General features: G+C 35.8%; 1 protein-coding gene across 15 annotated transcripts in view; it reads left to right on the top strand.

The window, feature by feature from the left end:
• Positions 1 to 13054, top strand: part of UBR2 (ubiquitin protein ligase E3 component n-recognin 2) — a 138919-nt gene that overhangs the window by 83744 nt on the left and 42121 nt on the right. For 12 of the 15 annotated variants that reach the window (XM_014532981.1, XM_014532979.1, XM_014532983.1 and 9 more), the window contains 11 exons: positions 1356 to 1417; positions 2069 to 2179; positions 3065 to 3130; positions 3871 to 3993; positions 4129 to 4192; positions 5160 to 5284; positions 7360 to 7412; positions 8937 to 9057; positions 9803 to 9851; positions 10263 to 10417; positions 11397 to 11499. In XM_014532981.1, the coding sequence (XP_014388467.1) occupies positions 1356 to 1417; positions 2069 to 2179; positions 3065 to 3130; positions 3871 to 3993; positions 4129 to 4192; positions 5160 to 5284; positions 7360 to 7412; positions 8937 to 9057; positions 9803 to 9851; positions 10263 to 10417; positions 11397 to 11499 (1032 nt within the window). Of the gene's footprint in view, positions 1 to 1355; positions 1418 to 2068; positions 2180 to 3064; positions 3131 to 3870; positions 3994 to 4128; positions 4193 to 5159; positions 5285 to 7359; positions 7413 to 8936; positions 9058 to 9802; positions 9852 to 10262; positions 10418 to 11396; positions 11500 to 13054 lie in introns of those variants that run through there. The other 3 variants (XM_014532977.1, XM_014532978.1, XM_014532988.1) reach the window with 2 other exon arrangements.

Raw genomic sequence — 13054 nt, 5'->3', positions numbered from 1 at the left:
TTCTGGGCCAGCTTTAGCTCTGAGGCCTCGGCTGCTGAAAGCAGGTTTCTGGCCTTTGTTTACCTTCTGTATTTGAAACAATGTTGCAGTCCGGCTGGCTGAAGCCCGGCTGACTAACGCAGGTTTCTGGGGTTTTGTTTAGCTTCTATATTTGCAACATAGTTGCTTAGAGAGCAGCTGAGAGGCCGGCAAGTCAGGCAGGGAACGTTGGAGTCCGTAGTCACTGGAGCAAGCAAGCCTCCCTGTTCACTTCAGTGCATGGCTGCCAGCCGCCATCTTGTCTGGCAGTTAATTTGCATATCGCCCTGATGAGCCAATGGGAAGGGTAGCGGATATACGGCTAATTACCATGTTTCTCTTTTATTAGATAGGATTGGAGAGCTAAGTAAGCATACCCAAAACAGTTCAAGAACAACTTGGAGTGTGTGCTAATGGAGCTTGAGTGGCAAATGCTGAGAGTACTGTATATGTTATTACAATGAGATTCATAGTGCAAGTCTTCTTGGATGAGGAAAGCCTCAAACCAGGCTTGACCAAGTGGCCAATATCTATAATAATAAAAGCGTAATATGCTAATTAGACCAGATGTCCTTCTGGACGTCCTTCCTTCCAGACAAAGCCATGGTAGGCGGGGGCTGAGCAGCAGAGGCCCATGGCTGCCGCAGGGGCTGAGGCAGAGGTGGCTGCGGCGGTGGCGGGCGGGGGCGAGACGGGGGTAAGGCTCTTGCACGAATTTCGTGCATCCGGCCTCTATTGATAAAATTGTAAAAAGCATTCTCTGTTTATACAACATAAACAGGACAATTAATTCTTAGATAACAGAATTATCTAAGGTTGAGCTATAAATGAGCCCTTTGCATTTAGGAAATAAAGAGCTTTGATCCTAAACTGGAAATTCTGGAGAACTTAATTCTGAGGTTAGCATCAATACAGTGAATCCAAGGGCCAGTTTCTCTGTTCAGTTTCTAGAAGGATCTTGCACTACAATACTTTAAATGGGAAGAAACTCCATTACCAAGTGAAATATGACTGTTAACGTTGGCAAACATATATACGTTACTTTGATAGTTATATGTCTGCTCTTGCTATGTTTCTATGCCTAACATTTACTTAGAAAATGTCATCATTGTATGTTGGTACATGTAATAAAGGCTAGTTCCAAGTGTGCCTTTGATGCAGACGTTCGTGAGAGTAAGGCTTTATTTATTAGTGTAATTCATTCTATATCATAATTTGTAGCATGATAGGTTCTCAAAGAGAAAAGATGTTATCTAAAGGGAGTGATTATTTAGGGGTTTTTTTCTCCTAAAGAGTTTCATTTAAAAAAATACATTTTTGTTTGTTCTTCCATGTAGGTTTGCATGTGTTATTAAGCAAAAGTGAAGTGGCATATAAATTTCCAGAGCTCCTACCTCTAGTAAGTAGTACTAACTTTAAAAGTAAATGCCTATTTATTATGCTTCGTGTATTTGAAATCATTTTGAAACAAAGTTTATTAGTCAAGGTTCTCCAGAGAAACAGAATCAATAAAGAGAGAAAAAGAAGAGTGTGTGTATGCGTGCTCACGTGTTTATGTATGGAGAGAGGAAGAGACAGAGAATGATTTATTGTAAGGAATTGGCTCATGCAGTTATGAGGTCTGGCAAGTCTGAAATATGGCTGCAGGGCAGTTTGACAGGCCAGGCCAGATTCCCAACTTTGATATTGCAGTCTGAGGCCCAAAGGCAGTCTGGAAGCAGAATTTCTTCATGTTTAGGGGGACCTCAGTCTTTTCTCTTAAAACCCCAGCTAATTGGATGAGGTCCACCCCCTGTTATGAAGAATAATCTGCTTTATTCAAAGACTACTGACTTAAATATTAATCACATCTACAAAATAGCTTCAGATAAACATCTAGACTGGTCTTAAAAAACTGGGTACCATGGCCTAGCCAAGCTGACATAAAATTAACCATCACACAAACATACTTTGAAAGAATTTTAACTTGTGTTTTATTTAAAACTTCAATCTCTATCAAACAGTATTCTTCAGCGTTGAGACCTTTGTGTTATTGTTTCTGTATATACAGAGTGAACTTAGCCCACCCATGTTGATAGAACACCCTCTTAGATGTCTTGTTTTATGTGCCCAAGTACATGCAGGAATGTGGAGAAGAAATGGGTTCTCTCTAGTAAACCAGGTAAGTGTCTTAATTCTTTTTTTTTTTTTAATATATTTTCATTGATTCTTTACAGAGAGGAAGGGAGAGGGATAGAGAGTTAGAAACATCGATGAGAGAGAAACATCGATCAGCTGCCTCCTGCACACTCCCCACTGGGGATGTGCCTGCAACCAAGGTATATGCCCTTGACTGGAATTGAACCTGGGACCCTTGAATCCGCAGGCCTACGCTCTATCCACTGAGCCAAACCAGTCAGGGCAAGGGTCTTAATTCTATGGAGATTTTTCAATTCATTCCTTGGCTTCTGTGAAGGATGTAATTTTCAGTGTACTTAGTCATTAAAAGTTGTACCTATATTAAAATTATTTGAGAAGATAAATATGTTAAACCAAAAAAGTTTTTAAAACTTTTATCTATACTTTGTCAAGAAACACTATTAAGGTAGGAATGCACTTTTCTTGATTCTTTACTTGCAATCATTTTTAGGACAAAATTAGATATTTAAAAAAATAAAAATTCAGATTTTATCTACTTAAATTAAATTAGGTTTAAAGATAAAATTTCTGTTAGTATAACTCCAAAATTGAGATTTTAATTTTTAAACCTCACCAAGGCTTGATATAGGTTGCCCCCCCCCCCCATTTTTCTTAGCTATGAACCTTATAGAAATAACTTTGTTGAGAAATTCAGAAAGTTGGATCCAAAATGTGAACCATGGAGTGACCACTGTAATATGGAAATTTTTAATTCATTAATCTTTATTAAGAGTATTGTTGCAGAAACCACATTGTGTGCGCATGCACACTTGCCCAAAACCCATTTGCTCTTTCGGAATGTGGGGAGTGGATGGAGCTGCACAAACGAAAACCTATTTACCCAATATAATCAATTTTTTTTTTTTAGATTTATTACTACCATAATGTGAAATGCAGACGTGAAATGTTTGACAAGGATATAATAATGCTTCAGGTAATGAATTAAAAGCATTACACTTAAAGGTATGAGGAGTATTTTTTTTCTTGTTAATTCCATAGAACCCAAACACTTATAATCACTCCCAGATCTATAACTCTAGCCTAGCCCCACCTACTAAACTCCAAACTTATATGACTAATGGGCTATAGAACATTTCCATCGAGATTTTTGGACACATTTCTGATTTAACATGAACATATTCAAAATATAACTCTTACTTCCTCCATACCTTCTTCATCTCTTGGGTTTTCTACCTTGGTGAAATGTTCAACTATCATATAATTGTTAAAGTAAGAAACCTGAAAGCTATCCTTTCTTCGTTTTTCTCTGGCTAAAAACCCAACCCCTTAAATTGATTTCCAAGAACTGTGATACTTAACTATGTTAAAACTCCCTGAATTTGCCATGAGGGAACCCTGAAATAAAACTTTAGAATTGAATCCAGAGGGATACAATTAATTCAAAGCATTAAGAGAAAAGAGAACATAAAATCCACATTATTCTGATGTATGGATTTAGGGGTTTGTTTTGTTTTGTTTTGTTTTACTAGCTTAGATTCCTGTCCACACTTAAAGCTACCACAAGTAGGGAATGGGGTTAAATGGGTTTCCATCTTTTATTGGGATTGGTGAACAAGTAAGCAGCTTTCTCTTGTACAAACCAAAATATTTTTTACTAATTGTTTAATAGGGCTTTTGACCTTCCTCTTTTTCTTCATCTAAAAAAAAAAAAAGACAGGTGTCTCCATGATGGATCCAAATCATTTCCTGATGATAATGCTCAGTCGCTTTGAACTTTATCAGATTTTCAGTACTCCAGACTATGGAAAAAGACTTAGTTCTGAAATTACCCATAAGGTAAGAGTATGTTTCATGAGACCACAACACATCATTAAAGAAACAGCTTTCGTGTGTTTTTTTATGTTAATCATTGAAATAATACAGTATCTTTATTCTTATCTCTGAACTTCATTCCCCCACCACTTGTTACAGGATGTAGTCCAGCAAAACAATACTCTAATAGAAGAAATGCTGTACCTCATTATAATGCTGGTTGGTAAGTTTGAATTGTTTTGAGACATTTGTAAATGATATTGGCTATTGTGGTAGCATATAGTTCAGAGTTTCTAAACCATGTTTCCTTTGTTTGAGTGGTTACTCAGTTTTAGGGGAAGGAGATTTTTCTCCCCTCTGATTACTGTAATGGTGAGAGTAACAACACTGTTGCTTCAGGAAAAACAGAGTACAACTGCTGAAGCAGAATGCAGTGAAAGACGCTTAGTGTTGGGGAGGGGGAAGCAGGAGAATTTAGCTAGCAAGAATAGGATACTTAGGAGCTATTTACTGTTACTTTATATCTTAGCTATATTTCCCTCCATGGTTTGTGGTGCAAAAGTGACATATTGACTTCAGACATAACAGTTCCGAGTTAACAGGGACCTATAGCTAGTCGATGCAGATATCTTATTGCCTATATTTTCAGTCCTGTTGCCTCCATCTTTGTTTTTCTTTTATTCTTTACCTTCTTCTACCTCCCCTGCTATTTCAGACTCTATACAGTCTATATCGCAGAGACTCCTGGCAACTGTCAGGAGGAGATACCAGTGAAGGAGGTATTAGAAGATGATATCTCATTTGCCACTAGATAGGACACAGAGGAAGGCTCTCCTTCCCTGCTACCATGTGGCAGGTGGCATGAAAGCAGTTCCATAGACTACTGGTACAACTATTGCTGTACCAAGTCTTTACTATATTTAATCCCATCCTACCTTCTGATTCTATTCTTTCAAAATTGCAACCAACGTTCTCGCCACTGTCTAAAACCTGCACTCACCAGTTGTTCCTGAGACTCAGAAGTACAGTTGGGAGCTCCTCTCCCCTAGCTCGTTGCTAGGCCAGTCATTGCTTTTCCATTGTACAGAAAGAAAAATATATTGTGTTGTGTGAATTATAAGTATATGTCACATAAGTATAGTATTTATGTTAAATGTGTGTGTATGAGTATACTTTTTCATTGTTAACAGGAGAGAGATTTAGTCCTGGAGTTGGACAGGTAAACGCTACAGATGAAATTAAGCGAGAGATTATCCATCAGTTGAGCATCAAACCTATGGCTCATAGTGAATTGGTAAAGTCTTTACCTGAAGATGTAAGTACCTACATTTTTAAAAAGAAAATTATAACAGTCTTTTCCTATATATCAGTCTTAGTATTTATAGATTTACTTGTATATACCTTTTCCACAATTCGAGGACATGTATAACTCGAGTCACTCTTACTAGAAATAATCAGAAAAAGAGAATACTAGGGACTGGGAGTGGAAAGCAGCATAGGAATAGAATATTTTACAGTGAAGCTTTGAAAGAGGTAAGTAGCTGAATAAAAGTAAATCTAGTCCTTGGAAATGAATTTTTGTATATTATACAAAAATGATATCCATTAGAGGGAGGTTATTATAGGATCTTTAGTACAAAGTTGACACGGATAGAGTATTTTGAAGAAGGGAGTGAGAAAAACCTACTCAGCTGTGTTGAGTAAACTAACATTTTCCAGAACCTTTTCCTTCTGAAGATTCCTTAGTGAACCATTTCTCTTTTTAGTGAACGTAAAATGGTGATTCACATGGACTTTCATAGGTTAATTATAATGATTTTCCCTCCCAGGATCATAAGTGCTAAGCTACCTATTTTTCAGCCATGGGCTTTTTAGAAACCCCAAACTTAAAGTTGGGAAAGGACTTAATTTTCATTGAGTCTTTTCAAAATGTTTTCCCAAATTTTAAATATAGATAGAAACTTTGAACTCTAGTTTCATTCTTCTAGGATTTAAACCTGTACTATTGCATAGTAATCCTTCCTTTAAACTTTGCATTATGAAAACTTCTGAAGATCTGTAGAAATAGAAAACATAAAGAACCTATCACTGGCTTCAACAGATGGCTGGTCTTGTTTTATCTTTACCCCAACCCCTAGTCCCTACACCCCACTGGATTATTTTGTAGAGATTTACCATTTCATCTATTAATAGAACTGTACATACTTAAACCAGTGGTTTTTAACCAGGGACAATTTTGACCCCAAGGGGACCTTTGGTACTCAGGCAGGGTGTGTGTTGCTACAGGCATCCAGTGAGCATAGGCCAGGGATACTGCTTAACATTGTACAATATACAGGATATGTGCATGCACACGTGTGAGCGCGCACATACACACACACACACACCATAACAAAGAATAAGCTGCTCCAAAGGTCAGAGTACCAATGTTGACCTAAAAGAGAAGGGCTTTTAAGAAAATATATCTATATGTCATTAACACACCTGAAGGAAAACAACAATAATTATAATTTTTTAATATCCCTAAATATCGAGGTAAGATAAGATTTTATTGTTCTTTAGCCCTGGCCAGTGATGCTCAGTTGGTTGAGCCTTGCGTATGCACTGAAAGGTTGCCGGTTCTATTCCTGGTCGGGGCACGTAGATACCCGGGTTGCTGGCTTGATCCCTGGTAGGAGACATGCAGCAATTGATGTTATGTTTTTCTCTCTCCCTTCTTCTCTCTAAAAATCAATAAAAAATTTTATTGAGCCCTGGCTGGTTTGGCTCAGTGGATAGAGCGTCAGTCTGTGGACTGAAGGGTCCCAGGTTCGATTCCGGTCAAGGACACATGCCTGGGTTGCGAGCTTGATCCCCAGTGGGGGGCATGCGGGAGGCAGCCAATCAATGATTCTCTCATCATTGATGTTTCTATCTATCCCTTCCTCTCTGAAATCAATAAAGATATATTTTTAAAAAATAATAAAAAAAAATATTGATCTTAAAAAGAAAATTAGTTGTACTTTTTAATGCAAGAAATGAATCCTGAGTTACTAGATAAAGCAATTAATTTCACTTAGACTTTAGAATAAGGAGTAATAAAATTTAAAACAGCATTTTAAAAGTGAATATGCCGTGCAACTATTTTTACCAAACATTTTCACCAGAAAATTCTTTATTTACAGTATTCTTAGTAACATCTTACCATGAATGGGATATGATTTAGGAAATGTTGTTTTACTGAACATAGATAAGAAATTATTATAACTACTTCACAAAATATTACAGTATTGTACATAAATTTTATTTAAATATTGTGTGTACTTTGTTTTCATTTAATTCCTTTTGAAAGCTGTCACCTTGATTCCTTATGGTAATGACTTCTTTTTCATTTGTTTCCTATACCGTTAGGAGAACAAGGAGACTGGCATGGAGAGTGTCATTGAAGCAGTTGCCCATTTCAAGTGAGTTTACTTTATATTTTTTCTCATTCATTTTTTTTATACATTCATTTTTTTTAGCGTGCTTCATTTGATGGAACTGAGAATGATATTGTTGCCTTCAGAGAGTAACATTTCCAAATACATAATTCACAACTCTATTTCTCACTGACTTTTTATTATCTAGCCCTGTGCTCAGCAACTTAAAGTAGCGTTATGAAGATTTTCATTGTATTCAGAATAGGTGATCATAGCTTTAGATAATTAAAATTAACCTGAGCAGGTGATCTAAGTAAATGCATTAAGCTTCCTTAAAATTGCTTTCATTGTTTCATTTGAATGTGCCACCTAAGCTGTGGAATGGCCTCTAGTGCCACTGTCTCTAGTGTCCAGTGTGTGGCCCAATCAGTAAACTAGTTTATCCCCTTAAGGTTGTGGAGGCAGTGTCTTAATCCTGCTTTTTCCTGGTTCCCCATCCCAATGGCAATGTCTTTATTTTTGTCAATTATGAAGACAAGACACACTTTAAGAAAAAATATAAAATACATATATAGAAAATAATTCTTTAAATCCTAAAATTGTACCTACTTTTTTCTACTTCGTATTGCAGACATCTTTACATGTCAGAATATAGAAGTTAACATCATTTTTAATGGTGTTCTATTGTTTGGAGATGTCATTATGTATGTAACCTATTCCCTGTTAGACTTTGAATTGTTGCCACTGCACCACCATCAGATTCACTTGTCCAGTTAGGATAAACTCATTGTGGATGTACTAGATAAAATGGATGCATGTAAAGCATGGAATGTAGATTGCCAATTTCACCCATAGAAAGGAGTACCAGCCCTAGCTAGTTTGGTTCAGTGGATAGAGCATCAGCCTGGAGACTGAAGGTTCTTGGGTTCGATTCCGGTCAAGGGCATATGCCTGAGTTGCAGGCTCGATCCCCAGTAGGGGGCATGCAGGAGACAGCCAATCAATGATTCTCTCTCATCATTGATGTTTCTCTCTCTCTCTCTCCCTCTCCCTTCCTCTCTGAAATCAATAAAGATATATTTTTAAAAAAGGGAAGGAGTACCAGCTTACACTCACCAGCAATATATGAGAGTTCTGGTTTTTGTTGTTGTGTTGTTTTTTAAATATATTTTTATTGATTTCAGAGAGGAAGTGAGAGGAAGAGAGAGAGATAGAAACATCAATAATAAAAGAGAATCATTGATTGGCTGCCTCCTGGGGATCGAGCCTGCAACCGGGCATGTGCTCTTGACTGGGCTCAAACCTGGGACCTCCTGGTTCATAGTTGGACACTCAACCACTGAGCCAAACCAGCGCATGGGGCACGAAGTTTCAATCACACTGTACATGCGCGCCCACACGTGGTATTTTGTGGACGAGCCACACTCAAGGGGCCAAAGAGCTGCATGTGGCTCGCGAGCCGCGGTTTGCCGACCACAGGCTAGGGCAATAGTTCTGATTTTTTATTCTGTTATCTAAGACTATCTCATGAATTAGTCATTAGTATGACTTTAGTAATAATATTTTAAGGACCTTTTTTCCACCTAGGAAACCTGGATTAACAGGAAGAGGCATGTATGAACTGAAACCAGAATGTGCCAAAGAGTTCAACTTATATTTCTATCACTTTTCAAGGGCAGAACAGTCCAAGGTAATTGGAAAAATTAAAAGTGTTCTGGGGAAGGGTTGAGTTGGGTTGGGTTTTCCTATTGTTTCAGTCTAAGCAAAATGTACTGCTTTTCACAGATTAAAAAGGGATACATTTTTATTGTAGTAAAGTTGGAAAATATAAAAAGATACAAACAAGAAAATACAGGTTATTTATAACACCATCTAACATTTTGGGTTTCCCCGCCCCCAGTGTTTTGCGATAGATATATAAGATCTATATGATTATATACATACCCACACACATATAACTGTATTTTATTGGCTTTTGAAGACAAATTGTCAACCTGTATTATAATCAGTTAGCTTCTTTTATACTCATTTCAGAATTACTACAACTTAGCATTGCGCCTTTCCAGAGTGAGTTAGGAATTTTCCTAATTATTCTTAGCTAGTTAAATTTTGCCTTTTAGCAGTCTACTCTTAAAATACTTTCTGGCGTTAAATAAAACTTAAACATGAAGTTTTTGTTTGGTTTTTGATGCATGTCATAGCGTTCAAACCTAAATAGTTTTTGGTTGTACATGTTTCTCCTCCATTTTAAAGCAAAACAGAACCCATTGTGGGAGTGGGGGGATTAACCTTGATATATCAATGGGGGCATTGAAAAACTAAAGATAAAAATCTTCTAAAGTCAGAAGATAATATGACAGATTATGTCAGTAGTTTCAGATATTAGGCTGTTTTGCATTACTAATTCTCTGTCCAAATTACTTTTCTTTTATTAGGCAGAGGAAGCTCAACGGAAATTAAAAAGACAAAATAGGGAAGATACAGGTATTTTTAATTTTTCCAAAAATCTCATGTCAGTCTCTTAGTTATTAAAATAGTTTTCTCTTGACACTGATGTTTATTCTGGTGAAGTGGAAGATTTAAATATAAACTTCCCTAGTGAACATTCACAGGACTAATAAATATATTAATATAGAAATAGTCTATACTGAGTCATCTCTTGCTTAATGGTTTTATCTCAGGTTTTAAGAAATTTCTAGGGAAAAGAAAGGCTTTTCTTTGTACTGCTATTTATGAAGCTATTTTTAGGCATTTGACTGTCCTTAAGGTAAAATATAGCTTTAAGATGCATGTTAATGAATAATTCTTTGAGTGAAGACTATCAAAAGTATCTAATAAAGAGATAGTTTTTTAAGCATGTTCTACAAAAGAAACCAATAATAACTTTATTTTCAGCACTTCCACCTCCAGTTTTGCCTCCATTCTGCCCTCTGTTTGCAAGCCTGGTTAACATTTTGCAGTCAGATGTCATGTTGTACATCATAAGAACAATACTGCACTGGGCTGTAGAACATAATGGATATGCCTGGTCTGAGTCCATGTTGCAAAGGGTAGGTTTGAAGACATTTATTATTTATATGTTTTGTAGTTAAAGCCAAAATACGTTTGTCAGTATCTGTACACAGAAAATTTAGGACAAATGTAATGTTAGTTACCTTAATTTAAAATATATTGTTACTGCTTTTGTGTCTGCCAATAAAATACAAGCCTGACAGATTTTTTTTAGACCACGTGGTTGTGATTATCTTGGTCCTGTTGGCCAATCTGCCTCTCATTGACTGGTCCTAATACAGCATTTGCTGCCTGTCATTCAGGCTAACCTAGTTTTAGCACATCTGACAACCACAAGAGCCCTATGTCTGAGGACAGGTACAAAGACACCACACACATATCTGCTTCAAAAATTGGAAAGCACGGTAAGAGCAATAAAAATACAGGTAGAGTCAGTGTAGTTATATGTTTTCTTAGAAGTCTGGTAAGGAATTTTTTGAGATACACTGAAGAACTCTGAATATCTTTATAAGTTGTATGGTATTAGAGATAAAAGTATATCTCTTTCTGAGATGATTAAGATTTTTAGATACAGAAATTAAACTAGGTAGTATTGTAGACTAGATAATTACATGGTAGATGTTTGCAGCTATAATCATTTGGCCATTGATTCTTAGAAGATTTTTTTAAGACTGTAGGGAAAGAATAAAACCAAAAATTCTATATTATTCGAGTTGCTGGTCACATATGGAAATAATTTTAACTTACCCTAAGCATTTGCAATTGAATTCTCTTCTTAGCTGAAATAGAAATTGTTCCCTCGCTTTATTACAAAATGAACCGTAAAGTTTGAATTTAATAAAAATTAATACTTCAAATTGTTTTTTATTGCACTTAGTTGTTAATAGTTTGATTTTTCTTTTTTTCAATAGTAAATTCTATTTTGTTACTTCTGATAAAAATATGTACTTTTGTTTTACTAAAAGTTACAAAACCTATTTATTTGAGGTGTTACATTTTTTTTTTTTTTTTTTTGAGGTGTTACATTTAATTGGAATGGCACTACAAGAAGAAAAACAGCATTTGGAGAATGTCATGGAGGAGCATGTAGTAACATTTACCTTTGCTCAGAAGATATCAAGTATGTATACACTTTTTACTAAACTAACTCAAAATAGCAGTGATTTTAAATATGTAAGATAGCCTTTTATTTGATCTTATAGGAAATCTAAATTTGAATATGTATTTGAGGCTATATATAATATTCATTTATGTAGTAAAGGTACTATATCAGATCCTGATATATTTTTTATAAAAATATTTAGGCTCTATATATACTTAAAATATATGAATTTTCATTCATAAACAGGAAAATTAAATGAGTGTAGCACATACATTTTAAATTCTTAAGATATACTTTTTAAAACACAAAGTATGCTATCAGGACTTCACTCTAAATTGTTGATGTTATTTTATAAAAATATATTGAAGTTAATAAAGTTAGTTTTAAAGAATTAGATTATTTTATATAAAGTAATATGACTTTTTAAAAGGCCAAGGAGGTTTTTTTTAGCTTTTTATTCAAAATATCAAACATAGTCACATTGAAAGAGTTGTAAATATTCATATACCTACCACCTAGATTCAGTATATTTGCTATATTTGCTTTTACATTTGCACACTTTTGTGAACCATTTATTTCAGACATCATACCATTTTACCTCTAAAGAGAAGCTTTTTCTTTATAATTTTCAGAATAAGTGTTGGTCTGATAATTACCTGCAGTGGTGGCAACTGTGACTCTTTTTGCTTAGGGTCGTCTTTGTTTTCATCTTACTTGTGGGTTGTTCTTTATTCAGTGTTTTATAGTCGGTTATAATCAGTATTCCTTTTGATCCTCAAACTGTGCCAAATTTGGTCAGTGGGAGTCTGTTCAGTTGGCTTCTTTGTCCTTTTGACCCAACCCGTTAATATCACGTTGCTTTTGGGTACAAAAGATGACTGCCCCAGGCTCATCTTGTACTTTTTCTGCCCCAGACCACCATCTACCATTTGCTGAGGTGTTTAAATGCTGAGATGGTGAAATAGGAGTCTATGAATTCCCTGATTGCAAGGGATTATATTTATAACTTTGTTCAGTGTTGTGTTCTCTGCCATTTCCTCCTAAAAGATAATGACTGAGAATATCAGGTTCTACTGGGAGGTGGGCAGGAATAGTCCTGTGTGCTCATAGATCTCTGTTTTCCCCCTTTGTGGAAGGAAGAGGGGAAACTGCCTCTTTTCACTGAAAACTATGGTCTTAGGTGCCAGCCTTTCCCTACTGTTCTCTGCCAGTATTTCTTTCTATGTATTAACATTGCCTTTTGTCTTCTTTATCACCAGTGTTTTTACTTTAAAATAACCACATAGAAAACTTCCTAATTTCATTAACTCATCTTTTGATGATCTCAGGTTCTCCCTCCCTGTCCTCCTCTCTTTTCTTCCTCTCAACAATCATTTTCTCTGAACATTCCTCATATTTCTCTCTAAACATTTCAAATAATTAAAACACATTATTTAAAGCCTGATCTCTAATCTCTATTTTTTTTTTCCTTTTATTTTTTTTATTTTTTTTTAATTAAATCTTTATTGTTCTGATTATTACATTTGTTCCTCTTTTTTCCCCCCATAACTCCCCTCCTTCCAGCTCCCACCCC

Source organism: Myotis brandtii, unplaced genomic scaffold (assembly GCF_000412655.1).
Source record: "Myotis brandtii unplaced genomic scaffold, ASM41265v1 scaffold929, whole genome shotgun sequence".
NCBI classification, from domain to species: Eukaryota; Metazoa; Chordata; class Mammalia; order Chiroptera; family Vespertilionidae; genus Myotis; species Myotis brandtii.
Note: the sequence above shows the minus strand (reverse complement) of the source record. Positions and strands in the feature narration are given on the sequence as shown.